Consider the following 14,797-nt stretch of genomic DNA (forward strand, 5'->3'; position numbering starts at 1 on the left):
ATTAACAACAGCAAAAACAAAGCCATTTTCAATAGGTAGATATTTCTTTAATTGTGCTGGTAACTTTACATGGCCATTCTGGACATCTGACACTTGAGAATAATTAAATTCAAAAGCACCATACCTTCCGAAGAGGTTTGAGCTTGGTCTCCATTATGAAGTCATACTTGCAGAGTTCACAACAGCGCGTGTCCGAGCTCTTAATCCACTGGTGCAGGCAGGCCTGATGAACAAAGCGCAGGGTCCCTGTGCAGCGACATGGTGTGATGAGGGGACTTTCATCATCGCCCTCACAGTGACAGATCCTGACAGGAAGGACAGCAAGAGTGAGTGAGGGAACTCGCCAACCAGCAATGCAAAGGCCTTGGTTTATTTACACTGCTTTCTCATCTTCAGACTTGACATTCAAAAGATGCCAGGTGTATGACCTTTCAGATTGAGGCCCAGGAACATATTCCTTGTTCCTTTGTGCCATTTCATAATTTCTCTTCACTTAGTTATTTCTCTTTGAATTTGCTATGTGGTCTGAAGGTGAATCAATAGAAATAACACTGTTTTTCCCTTTTACGCATGGCAAAACCTTTGAGACAAATACCAGAGCTCTTTCTAAGAGCAGAATAGTTCTTGGTCTGTAAAGCAATGCCAATCAAATCCTCAAAGGTAGACAAATCTAATCCAAGCTGAAAATATCAAGCATGATAAGTACAAGAAGTTCCTGGGAGACCTCTTTGGAGTTACACGGTTAAAAGAATCAGAGAGCAGTTTTAAGTACTCTGGAGTCATGAATATGACACAGTGTATACACACATGCACACACTTTTTAGGAGGCAGGTGTTAAAAAGTCACAGTTGTTTTTTTCATTCTTCACTGTCCCTTTGAAGCACACAGCTGTACTATCTGGAAAACAAAAACTACAGCTGTAAGCAGACCCTAAGATAGAGGTTGGTCCCAGAACAGTTTTACCTTATGATGGGATACAGAGCTTTTCATGTTGTGGTTTTCATGTTGCATAAAGTAGTCAGTGTTCTAACATCATAATCTGATGTTTTTCTTCTCTGACACCTGTCCAAATGTCCTGCTGATCTTATTCTCTTCCCAAACAGTCTCCTGATAATATCAGAAAAATATTCACCCATTGAAACCAATGGGAGCTTTACAGGTAAGCATCTCTGTGAAGGCAGAGAAAGCTCTACGGTGAGCAGAAGGCTTAAACAAACACCTGAAATTAAGGAGGTTCACTTCAACAAAGAGTAACTCCCTCCCATCCCCAACCCAGAAAAACACACCAAAGCACCAAAGCACCCAAGCCCTAATCAGTGCCTGAAGTGTTAAACTAGCATGCAAGAGAAAAGAAAAAAAAAGCTGAAGCCTGAGTTCTTTCAAAATAGAGAAGTAGCAGTAACAGCACAGATCCTGGTATCACACAAATGAAACTTAGACCTTAGACACTTAGGAATGGTTCCCTCAGACAAGACACAGGCAGAAGCGCCTGAACATGTCTGAGGAATAACTCACCCTTTTACAGAGAAAACTGCGACTGCACCACTCCTAGGGTAAGAAAAGGGGTAGGAGAGCCCTGCGATGAGATTGTCTTCCTACTGGTCAGGTTAGGGAAGACTAGCACAGGAGCTCCTGGTGTATGTCAGGAGGTAGCCTGGCAAAGACCTCCTGGAAAGCTCTGAGGCTGCCAAGTCTACAAGCAGGGGAGAAGGAAATTCCAGTGTCTACGTGAAAGATCTATGAATCAAAACTGGGAGCTTCACTATTCTTCCATGGTGTAGCTCCGAGCCATGAGAAAATGAATCTATGATAACATGAAAGCAGAACAAAGCTGCTTTGCTGGATATGTAAAGAGAACAAAAAAATCCAACAAATAAATGAAGCTTTGGACACCTGGTCCACTAAAGTCAGGTTTCAGTGTCTGCAATGGTGCTTGTAGAGGATTTCGTACCCCATGGCAATGGAGAGGAGAAGAAAAATACCCACAATTTTCTTCTTACACACGCTCATTTTTTGAGACAAATTTTACAAGAACTCAATTTACAGTCTTGTCTTTACTAATCCAGCCAAGCTACATGCATCAGTAGCTTAGTTCTCCTATATGGAGATTTCTTATTGAGCCTCTAGCTTAAGCAAAACACCAAATAGTTATTTTTCTAACAAATGCATTCCCAGCTGAGAGTTACACAGAAAACATTACTTTCTTTTTAAATTAAAGCTATTCCCCAAAGGAAAACCAGTATTCCTTGTTCATTTAAATTCAAGCTATACATAATTTATTTTACAGCCTTAGCATTTAAACTATTTAGAAATTAGACAACTAAGCTATGTACCCAAAAGCCTTTATTTCTACTACTGCCAAGATTGTTTAAAACTATTTTCAGAGCTAAAAATACAAGCCTAAAACTCCACTGGGATCTTCAATAAAGTGACACTGCAAATTTGAAACTAATAGAAGTAATCTTTAGTCCAAATACTTCCACAGAAAAACACTATATGCATTATACGTTCCATTTATGCTTTCCTTGGACAGAAGTTAAAAGCCAAATGTATAAATAACAGGGTGACACTAAGAACTTACATTATACAGAAGCTTAGACTAAATAATCTAATGGCCTCTTCTAGCTTTTTAACTATGAAATATGTAATTGAAATTAAAACAAACTTCAATAGGAATTAAAGTCCAGAGAAAATGACCAAAGGCATGGCTTTCATTAGCTTGAATGCTCTTTTGTCTCTTTGGTGCAATTTAGCTCTTTATTATTTGTTTAACCAGAAGAAATTAGCTTAAAAGAAATTTGTGCTACCTAAACTTAGAATGACAGTCTAAAAATATATGGGTTTCTGACAGCTATGGTAACAGAGTCTTGGCTAAATGTTTAAACATCTTCTAAAGCCTTTGACCAGATAACTTGCACTTTCTGCCTCAGCCATTAGTACCACATCACAATTTTGTGTGTCTTTGCCCTTTGCTGTATTAATCTATAATATACATCATAAATATCACAAATTATAGAAAATAAATTGTAAATAATGGTTTTGAGAAATTTGTTGTGCAAGCAGAATGGAGGTAGGGATACAAAGCACAGACTTACCTGAATCATATCTAAACCAAGTAGGAGGCAGAGAACTTCCATTCTGGTTTCCAATTGTCAAATGATCATAACTGTTTGAAACTTTCATGCATCAGATTGACTATTTACAGGGCTGAACTTATTCTGCAAGTAAAATTTGCTTGCATACTTTAGAAAATAGTTGAATGGAAAAAACCATAAAACACTCTCTACAATAAAGAAAAAATATATAATTTGCTAAATCTATACTGATTTATTTACAAGTTCTAGTACAGCACTGATCATGCTTAAAGCTGCAGTTTCAGTTGCTCAGACACACCTACAGACTGTACATACTCAGCTTGTCTCAAATTTCTAGTCCTTTAGTAGATAAATGGCCTTCATTATAAACCAGTACTTTTGACCATCTGGAAATGCAGGGGAAGGAAATCAGCTATTTGACCTTTCAGTTTAAAGTCCTTTATATTCACAAATTGAGCCTCAGCCTGCATAAATTTTTTTATTTTTTTTTTAGGTTTGACAGCTTAATGCTTTAAAGATTCCTCTCTATGAACATCCTTGCTTTTCCAGAGGAAAAGATGAGCACAAGTCTCCAAAGGAGCTTTTCCTCTATAAATCATGTGTACACCAGACAACACAGGATATATGATCCATTAGCTGATCTTCCAACTCAGATAAACAAAATTTTATGTGTGTATGTGTATAATATACACCTACAGACATATCCCTATACACTGAGATCACAGAATATCTATATTTCTTTAAATAAAGCTTACTGTGAATCTTTATGAAATAATACTCTAACAGTGCTGTCATCCTTATGTTTAAGTTTTTTGCTTTATATGCCAGTATTTTAATTACCCAGCACAGATTTTTCTAGCAGAGAATTGTTTCTACAATCTTCAGCACACAGATGTACCAAACAGAGAAATTAGTGCCAACAGTGTGCATATATCAGACGAAAAAAAATCCACAAAAATTCTTTAAAGGATGTTCTTAAGCAGCAGGTTCACATACTTGCAACAAATTAAGAAAAATATTTTTCAGGAAAAAAAATTGCTAAAACTGAAAACACGTTTCAGTGTTTTATGAATTTATATAATTCATATAAAAACTGCTGCAGAGCTCTTGTATGTTCCCTACAAAACAACCCCTCCCATCCAAAACAACACCTCAAACAGAAACAGAATAGTTCAAATGCTTCAACTTAGAAAACTTTTAGAGAACAATGTATGTAAAAATAGAAAGTTAAAGAAGTTTACTGTGAACATTTTAGAATAATTTTTCAGTAATTATTTTTGTTCAAAATATAACTGAATTTAAAGCACATTGAAATGATGCTGAAAAACTTACTGTAAATGCAATGCTTGATTGAGAAACTGTGTATGACATATTAAACTTTGTACCCTAATGACCATGCAAATTAGTAAGTAAAGTTGCCAGTAGTTTAAGGCATAGCATCTCTTTCACTAAATGGCATATTGCCACCACACAAAAGGAATTTCTTGTCTCATTAAAACAATGAGATGCAGATAAACAAAGCCCTCAGAAATGAGGCATCTTCAGAATGTGGTATTGTCATACTGTCTTTAATTCCATGACTATGAACTGTCTTCCCATGTTTCCCGTGGCCCTGTTCATTGTAAAAGACAGAAGGCAGAAAGGTAAGTATGAAACAAGTCTGAAGTTGTAGCATTCATATGCTCATTGGATTTCAGCCTATTTTCAGAAAACCAGTAAGGGCTATCTTGAATGACTGTCCTTCACTTCTCATCAAATTAAGTTGTTTTTTTTTCCATATAAACATTTCTTACATAATCTCAGTTTAAAATCTTAAATAAAATCAGTATGAAACAAGGAGTTCACATGGTAAACTTTCAGGTTTTCCTAACAGTGATTTATTCTGGCAAAATCATAGCAACCAAAATTGAAGTCTAGATCATTATCATCTAAGCTGCTTATTCCAAGAGATACAGGTAGATTCGAACAGATTTGTAGCTTTTTGTTCACACCCAGTTAACAGTTTTACTCTCATTAAAGGGAATAGCTGCTAATCTCTAACCCTATTGGAAAAACAGCAGTTTCCCTAACTTGTCTTTCACTAGTCCACCTGACTCTTCAGTAACTAAGATGTCGTGGTTTGGACCTTGTTTTCCCCCAGAGGCTAAGAAAAGTGGTAGACCCCAAGGGGTGGAAACCTCTGGAAGTTTTGAAGTTCTGCCCAATGGGCGCTCCTGCAGAAATGTAAACATATCACAACCAGACCGGAAGAGAAGAGTTGTAGTTTTGGTGGTAGAAGGGGTGGCCATGTTGTAGAGCCACGAGGAAGGGGGCTCTGAACCCCTCGGGCCCTCTTGGGCCCTCTGGGCCCTCCCAGCCCCAGCTGGGGGGCTGCAGGGACCTGGAACAGCATAAAACTGGGCTAGGTGCCTGTAGTTATGCCTGGAGATGTTCTTCTCCATGGGCACAGAGCAGCAGCCGACGCTGACCAGAGAAACGGTGGCAGAGAGCCAGGAGATAAGAACCTGAACTGAAGAAGCAGCAGAAACAACATGCAGCACCGGAGAGAAGACTCCTGGAAAGGGAGGAGAAGAAGAGAGCAGCAGAGAGACAGAGTTTGGGGTAAGAGACTGTACCAGATCCCCCAAAACTCCCTTGGAGACCCTCTTGGAGAAGAGGGACATGGACTCCTATTTTAGAGGAGCCTTGGAGTATGCAGCACGAGAGAGAGAGGAGCTGAGAAGCTCAGGGCGTCCCGGAGCTGGACCGGGACGGCCAGATGGAATGCGGGGGGAGTTGACCTTGGCTCCCCCCTTGCACTGCTGCCATGGTGGCAGCCTGAGAGACAGGGCACAAAGGCCCTGCAAGCAAGGAGCTGAGTCTCCTGAAGATACCAGACAGTCACGAAGCCCCCCCTGTGTCTTCGTGATATGACGTGGTGATACGACCTTGTCTGGGGTTACGAAGTCCACGGAAGACCCCTCGGGTGAGGCGATGGGGCCGGGGGAGTTTGATACCTCCCTCGTTGAGTGCTGGCAGAAAGCCAGCTATCAGCTGCTGCATGTGGAGAAGACAGACAGAACCTGCTGCATTAGAAGATCCTGCTGCTTAAGGACTGGAAGGGATCTGTCCTTCTTTCCCTCCTGGACTTTTATTTGGAGGGGAGAGGAGACCTGATCCACTGTAAATACTGTATGTTATGGTAGAGATAGTTGCAATCGTGTGTATAATGTGATATGGTATTTATTTGTACAGTCACTGTAATATATTCCCTTTCCCCCACTTTGAGTCTGGTGTGTTTTGTCTGGAAAAACCCATCTCACATTAGGTTGAGATGTGGGGGGGAATGGAGCTAGGGAATTGGATTTCGGGACTATCTCAAACCATGACACTAAGAAAACAGACTGATCTCGCTGCCTCTGTAGTGAAGTAGAAAACACACTTATTCTGCAGGAGTCCTGTGTGCACTGTGAGACAGTGCTCTACTCTGACCTAGCTGGCAAATGCTCTTCTATGACAGTATCTGTACCATTCCATAGATGACTACTGTCAAAGGAAAGTGATTAAAGATAAGAATCAATCAGCATGTCCCCATTTCCACTTCAAGCCACATTAGTAACCTTTTCACTAGGAGCAGCGCTGGTAGAAAAGTGTTTGCAGGAATTCTGCATCATCAGAACTCTTTCTGTGGATCCTATATTTTCAATTGGCACTGCATTTGAATACCTGATAAAATTTTCAAGGATTTTTGGCCATTACACATAGACAAGGGGTTTAGCTATGGTAGTGTAGCACAGATAGCTTTTACAGACTTCCCTAAAAATACACGAAGTCAAATTTCACCCTCATAAACATATGTACAACCTAGGGGAATGCCTTTGTGACTTTAAAAAACAGAAGTGCAGATGGGGGCCCGGGCATACTGATAATGATGTACAATAATGCTTAAGGGCTATAAATGATGTAATGATGTAAAAACTGTATTGTTCTTTAACATTCCTGGGTAGTGTACAGCTACGTCCATGCTAACAAGCATTGCAGTGAAAATGTAGCAAATCTAGGAAATCTGTTGAAAAAAAACCAGCTAGGGCTAAAACCTGTGGTAACTACCCCAGACACATCTTAGTGTATGTTGCTTTGATTTGATACTGATTTTAGGTTGGACTAGGAATACACCTTGCAGTTTACTTTCACTCAAAGGGAACACGGTGAACCCTGAGACCAATCCTCAGCATGGTGTACACTATGGTAAAAGTAATGATGATCAGATGTGCTTCAAAAGCAGGTTTTTTATCTGAACTAAAGCACTAATGGAGGCCCCTTTTCTCAAAATTAGGAAGAGCTACAGCCTTGTGACTGCAGCATGTTTACAGCAATTGTGATGCAACTTCTAGGCACTAAATTAATGCAGATGCAGATGCCCAATACCCATACTGTCATCTTCCTGAGGATAGTAGAAGAGAAATGCTTTTGAACTTTTAACAGATCTCCCTAATAAAAGAGGGAAATATTTTCTCCATATAAATATGCTCAAGGAAGATAATGCCTATTCCAGAAATACTTTTAGTAAGAAATTACTGAAAAGGCACTTAAATCTTGCCCTTCACTGGAAAGCACACATGGACTCATAATGATTATGCAGAGAAAAATTCTTACCCTGTTCAGCGGGTACATCTCATTACTATATCTCACTATTGCTAAAGGGAGCTGAGTCAGAAAGAAACAGCAGAGCTGGAAAATGGTGGAGCAAGTGAATCCCTGGATTTGATTTTTTGGCTGTGAGGATTATTAGCTTCAAGCATGAAATACCATGAGCTTCTAGGTTATCTTAATTGGACCAAAAGGAACCAATTCCACAGGATTGCAAAAGGATGCACAAAATTGCTGTCACTACTGTCTGATTTTTTCTTAGGAAAACGATTCTCCTGTCCAAAAAAGGTCATTTTCTCTTTTGCCAATTTATAAACTGCTTACAGTGCTCTTAAATAGTTAGAACCTAAAATGAAAGCAAACATCTTTATTAAAAACTCCCAGCAAGTAATTGTCATTCATAAACAGAATCCACAAAAACATCAAACTCTGCTCATGCATAATTTATCAATTGGAAAAAAAAGTTAAATTCACTGAATATGTTCAGCCTGCAACAGCTTACAGTGTGCCATGTTTCTCTTGCTTTCATTTTACTGGCTTTTTTTTTTTTTAAATCTCATTTCCATTCTTCGCACTTTTAAATCACAAAGTAATCTAAATGACAAATTGGTCTTACTCTCCATTTAAACACAGTGTAAATGAAGCACATTAATTCTCCATACCAAATGTAATCAATTTGTATAGATCTTCCCTGTCACTCCTGCCCTTCTATTATGCCATGCAGTCAGCTGTCTTTACCTGACTAGAGGAAAATACATTTTCGAAATGTTGCACCACACTAGTGGAATTTCATAATGGCCCAGGGAAAGCTTTCTCTTCATTTCTGCAAAAGTGATATGAATTTGTATGAGACCCAAAAGCAAACAACATTAGCAAAAGCACACTAAATATTTTATTTTGTCAACATTTCTTGTCCTTCTATTAATCTCCCATTATATGTGATAAATAGGATATCTAACTGTCTGAAGAGTTACAAGTAAGTGCTCCTCAGATGGCCTGTCAGTGCCACTCAAGGTATGTGTCTGACAACATTAACTGCACTGAAAAAGTTCAAAGAACTAGAAACTGCATCTTAAGATATAGATTTCCTCCCACCCAACTAATGAAAAAGTCAAAGCTTTAAGGAACTAAATTCCATATAGAAAATACGAAACTTTTAAGTATTTAGTGATGGGACCCTTAGAACCAAGGGTATCCTCTCACCCTTACTTTCTAGTGGGAAGTGGTGCCATTTCACCTGTTTGCATTAAAAATAATAATAGGTTTTGAGAGAAAGAAGCAGAAGCTAGGACTCAGTTGTCCCCCAGATAAATGAGTCTAACCACAACAAAGACATGCTTGCCTTGCTTTGGCTCTCCTTGCATCCTTGTGAATCATGGAGAGCTTCCAAAAGAGACTGTATAACCAGAATTTCATATTGCTTCAAAGACTAATGAATTGCCAGACCATCATAAAGAGGAGGATATTCCTCAAGAAGCGGGAGATTCCTATCAAAAAGTCACCTTGCAAAAATGGGAAAGTAAGTAGCAGCCCCAGTTCTTTTGAAGGAAGGGGTGAGGAGAACACACAGGACAAGATTCAGAGACTTAGCTCCTAATGAACCTGTCATCCTGAGACCAGATGGTATGCACTAACATCCCAGGTCAGAAACCCTCTTCAGCCAAACACTAAAAGCTGGAAGTAGAGCATTTTCCAGTTTACAGGGATTTTAGAGGGCTCTGGTTGGTATTTCAAGTCTACATATTCTGCACTACTGTTTATTCACAGGATCCAACATCATGGTTTCAGTATAAGTAGTTTAAATGAGTGTTAAATATCAGTGGTAGAATTTAAACCTATAAATATATCTATCAACTGTTCAACTTTCTCTCTTTTAACTCAAGGACTTGTTTCCTCCCAAGCAGCTTTCTGTCTGTTGATTGTGTGAGCACTCCTCTACCTGAATATTTCAGAATGTAAGTATTTTCATGTAAGATACTATCTTTTTGCAGGTTCTACTAATTAACATTATGAAAAAAAACAAAACCTGTTATAACACTTGATTTCCCAGAGAGAAACTACATAATCATATTGCTTCTTGTCATGTGCAATATACACTATTTCTTCCTATCTGTGATTGTGTTACCATATAGAAATGCCCATTTTACTCTTTTCCAAAGTTTTTAATGGCCTTTAAATTTGCACACTAGCTTTTAAAAACTAAGTTTTGAAAATTATACTTGAAATAGATTCTGCAGATCTCATAAATCAATATCATCTTCTTTATTTCTTCTCCCCATCTCTACCTGTCTTCTGGCATGCTGTATTCTTCTAGTTACTTCTCAAATGAGGGCCTGCTATTACCTGACTGCATAAACAGTGATTCAGAGAGTTCAACAAAATCAAAAATCGACTTCCAATAAGCATTTTTTTCAAAGTGAGAAACTCTGCCTTATTTAAGTGCATAGGGTTTTGCTGAAATGACTGAATCAGTACTACAAAATTATTTTACACCAGAAGCCCAACTAGTCAAACAGAAAATATCTTTCAACTCTCCCATAAGATCACCATTAAGATTAATTCAGAGTCAAAACACAAAGCACTTACGATGCACTAGTGGTAATAGCAACTAACCAATTTTCTTTCCTTAGTAATTCCCATGTGAAAATCCATGGGACTAAATCCTCACAATCCATTCACTTTATCATGTCTCACACATGTTCCCTTCAGGGAGATTATCCACACGCAGACGAAAGAAAGCTATTTCTGAGGCTGTGCCTCAAGCCACATCGCAAATTCCAGCATAAAGTATACATGAAGAAAATCTCAGACACAGGGCAATTTAGGAAAAGGGATATCCAACTGTATGATTTAGAAAGCCTATCCTGTGAATCTTAAAAAAAAAAATAAAATATAATTATGTGCCAAAACAACTCAGCATCAGCAGAATTTATGTTGTCCCTAATCTCAGAAGCAGAAACCTTGCCTTCTAATGGATTCCAGAAGAAATCATTAGTTCAGGGAAGAGATTGCAAAGACCATTATTGATGCCATGACATCGTTTCATCACTTTGAAAACAAAGAAACAGTGACAGTAGAAGGGCAAATGTTTCACATGAAGTGACTAAGAGACTTACTTTAGACTAGCTGAAGAATATATTGTGCCATGGTACTATATCTGACTAATGTGCTTAAACTGGAATTGGGTGTGTCCTACCACATTCCTGCTCATGTTGCTAAATGCAGATTGAAGAAACTGCTTACAGTAGTGTTCCACTGTCAACAATTGTCACTGAGGAAATAAAGGGAAAAAAAAGTCTCTCCAAAAACTTAAAGACAAAATAACTGGCACCAAGATATGTTTAAGATCTCTGTTTCTCTGCTATTTCCACACAATCCCACTTAGGTGAGGGCCATTCCTCTCACCCAGTGTTGTCATACCTCCAGAAGATATGAACAGCTAGGATGAAAACAAATTTTCCACGTCACAACCAGCTATGCTAATCCAGCCTTAGAATAAACATCACAAGTCCTCTGACCTTTTTCTATTTCTCATGCAGAAAAATGGTGTCTCTATGCTCAACTACATTGACATGTAATTATTCTTTTTTGTTTGTTTGTTTCAGATGCGAGATCATGAATTTGAAGAAAAACTCACCACAGATCATGAATCAATTAGGTGCAACGACCTGTTCTGAAAACCAGAAACTATGGCCTATACTGAATTGGTAGTAATGCTGCCTAAATGACCATATTAACACTGGCTGTTCAAAGCGCATCTCCACTGACAGTGAGCCTGGGGGCACACACTTGTCAAAAGCTTTCAACTTTCCTCAGTTAAACATGTCTGCCTGGAAAGTTTGCATGCACACCCAAAAGGCTCATCCTTGAAAAGAAAGCCTGACAAACAGTGCCTGAGTAATTATAATAAAATTCAATGGGTCAAGAAGACAGATAAAAGACAAGTCCACTTTTCATCTCAAAGCAAAGTCAAAGTTTGGTGACTTGGGCAACAGTTAGGATTAATCTACATGAGACAATTACAAAACTTTAATTTTTATCTATTTATAGATATTACAAAACTTTAATATATATATATAAAAAACACTGTACAGTGAAGCCCATATAAAGACCCATGCTGAATATTTTTTTCAGGTTTTAGGTAGCTTAGATTCTTAATAATTATTAAATGACCTGTTATACATGTCCTGTGTGTACTACATTGGATCTTCAATATGTGCAGGCTTGGTGGTCCAGAAATTTAAGACAACTCTGAAGTTTTTGAAGTAGTTATCTGTGCACACCTCTACACACCTCATACACTGCATATACATTTCAAGTAATATGGTTACCACTGTTGCTGTTTCTTTGCATTTCCGTAAGGTGAAGAGGTCCCAATCCAGCGGTCTGTTCCTGATATACAAGCTCATGTACAAAACCAGCTGGTCTTTACTCTTAAGAATCGTAAATTATCATGACAGACAATGGTCAGACAATGGAAATGTATATTTATTTCTTGGTAAGCATAACAAGGAGCACATAGCACTAGCTGTATTAGTAATGGCTTATATCTTCTGCTATGAAAAAACACAAAGCCTGCAAGTTACCTTTTTTCTTTTTAGAACTAGGATCTTTGTATCGTGTTACGAGGTTAAAGTATACTGTGAAACTGCATGATGTGGCATCATGAACTTCCTCATCCTGACTGTGTTTACATTTCCACGCTAATTTCTTCCCAGAAGAGAAAAGTGAGAAGTTTTGGGTTAACATATGAAGAAACTAAGTCTGATTTACATTTTGTAGAGGAGAGTCAATGCTGGCTCACAGGTTTTGTGACGAAAAAAAAGAAATGCCTGTTTCAGTTCTGTTAAACTTACGGGATGGTGCATTTTCATTTACCACTAAATTAAGTAATTCAAGACCTCCCAGCTGTGTACTCCAAATTTGGATGTTAGCTCAGAAGTGGCTAGCTTGCTCTCATTTCCAGAGTAAAATGCTCACCTTCTGGTTGCATGCTTCACACAAGGACATCAGACTGTCAGAAGCCTGAACTTCTGAACTAAAGAGAACTCTTGGTGTTGCTTTTCCTTTCCCAAAGCTTATTTTAATGCTTATGCTGCCCAATCATCCTTTTGTATCATTCCAATCCTTGTGATGGGTACTGACCTAACAGTCCCTACACATTCACAGTGTAGAGGTGGTTGGCACTGCAAAGTGTCATACAAATTATGTCACACCAGAGAGGATGTTTTGAAGGCACCATCCATCAGATTCCTGAGGGTAACGGCAACTTTAGAGGACACTGAATCAAGACCATAAATTTATTTCATATAAGTCAATGAAAAATGACAGATAAGGACCAAAGCCGGATTTGAACTGATCATCTAAGGAGGAAAAGCTCCATACCCCATTGTATTGAGCTATCTGGCACTCTGTTTCATTCTCTGCCTCTGGCTCAAGATTTAAAACACAGCAATAGTCAGAAGACACAGTGGGTCCCTCTTCAAGAAGATAGATAAGAGGAAAGGAAAACATCTCTTTCCCTCGTAGGACTGCTGTTTTTAAGTAAGAGAAGTATGTCTTCAGATTGAGATATGCTAACTTTTCTGTAGCAAAGGTTCTTGTATTATTTCCTGTGGCCTGCCTAGCAGTTTATTACTAAGAAGCAGTGACAGAAAGCAGTCAAGAGAAGGTCACTCAGACCATGGCATTGAGAAATTCCTCTTAAGAATGTTAAATCTTTCTTATTAGAGACTAACCTGCACACTTCTAAGTCATCAGACCAGTCATCATAGAACACTGGAGGCTTCTGAACAGCATGAGGCACAGTGGGCCCTGCCCCAGCAGGTGCTCCATTATCTGGGACTGCCAGAGCATCACTGCCAGAGCCTGCCTCTGCAAAGGAGTCCTTCAAATCTTTACTGTGTCTAAAGAAACGTGCAGGCTGACGATCTCTGTGGTAGCTTTTCCCTTTGCTTTTCCCACATTTTCTTGAGGAAATCCTTGCTTCCTGAGATGATGCTGAAGACTGTGATTCCTTAAGCCTCGGAACCCTTCGGCGGTGGTTTAAAGTAGGATTCTCAGGGTCAGATACCTCTTGTTTCTTTTTTCCCACTGTCCCCAAGGTGACAAGTTCAACAGCATTATTGCTTGAGGGCCCATCCTGGTTACTGCATGATCTATTGTTTCTTCTCCCTCTCCTGGCCAGTCTGGCCTTTTCTCTTGCTCTCCTCCTAGCCTGAGCCCACTGACTCTCATCCGAAGATGATGATGAATCAGATGCATTCCAGCTGGATCTCGGAGGCTCAGGATGCAGTTTACAGTCTTTCCCCTTTCCTTGCTTTTCTGTGTGCTCACCATTGTCTCCAGTTTCTCTTTTCCGCCTAAACCTTCGCTTTACGTGTTTCTTACCAGACTCCCTATTAGAAGGGGTCAGCACCATGACAGGGGTTGCATGTTCAAGCTCATCTTCTGACAAGTCATGCAAGGTAGTAGATCTAGACAAAGCAGTAAGCAAAGGAAAGGGATGGAAATGGTAAGGGTGGGTGGAAAGAGAGAAATCACAAAAAAAAGGATGAAAATGAGAACATGAATTTTAATAGAAAAACATGAGAACAAAAGCAAAAACAAAACCAGAGAGATCAAAAGAAAACTAAAGTCTATGTAAATTATGAATAAAGTTAAGCAGAAGCAAGAGCTACACAATATTTAATAAAAACAAAAAACAAGTATCAGCCATATTAGAGTATACTTTTCTCAGTACATACCTACAAATGTCCTGAGTGGAAGGGCAGACAGACAACCGTGACTGACTCCTGGGAGCTGTTCCTGTTGTAGGACTGCTTGCCTGTTGAAATAAGTTAGACAGTTTGGAATCTTTGTCCATGAAATACATAGCAGATATTTTACTGCTTTGCCACATGATAAAAAAATTAAAGTAACTGTTTCTGCTGTTCATAGCTCCCTGTTGAACATGTACAAGCTCACAAAATACAGGAAGTCTGAACAAAAGCGAAACCTATTTGTGGAACTAAGAATGACTGAAGTGTTTGAGCTCTCATTCGCTCATGACTACTTTTTGTCATTGTTTGAGG

General features: G+C 38.9%; 1 protein-coding gene and 1 long non-coding RNA gene across 14 annotated transcripts in view; one reads left to right on the forward strand and one right to left on the reverse strand.

The window, feature by feature from the left end:
- The window catches only part of MARCHF1 (membrane associated ring-CH-type finger 1), a 231,928-nt gene that overhangs the window by 22,761 nt on the left and 194,370 nt on the right, over positions 1-14,797 (reverse strand). For 12 of the 13 annotated variants that reach the window (XM_064652380.1, XM_064652379.1, XM_064652369.1 and 9 more), the window contains 3 exons: positions 14,471-14,550; positions 13,463-14,200; positions 125-305 (listed from right to left, as the gene is read on the reverse strand). In XM_064652380.1, the coding sequence (XP_064508450.1) occupies positions 125-305; positions 13,463-14,145 (864 nt within the window). In that variant the 5' untranslated portion in view covers positions 14,146-14,200; positions 14,471-14,550. The remainder of the gene's footprint in view (positions 1-124; positions 306-13,462; positions 14,201-14,470; positions 14,551-14,797) is intronic. The other variant, XM_064652382.1, reaches the window with a different exon arrangement.
- LOC135413142 (uncharacterized) lies at positions 216-11,891 on the forward strand. The gene is made up of 3 exons (XR_010430103.1): positions 216-326; positions 9,629-9,679; positions 11,330-11,891. It is a non-coding gene; the product is annotated as an uncharacterized LOC135413142 (long non-coding RNA).

Source organism: Pseudopipra pipra, chromosome 4 (genome assembly GCF_036250125.1).
Source record: "Pseudopipra pipra isolate bDixPip1 chromosome 4, bDixPip1.hap1, whole genome shotgun sequence".
Classification (NCBI taxonomy): domain Eukaryota; kingdom Metazoa; phylum Chordata; class Aves; order Passeriformes; family Pipridae; genus Pseudopipra; species Pseudopipra pipra.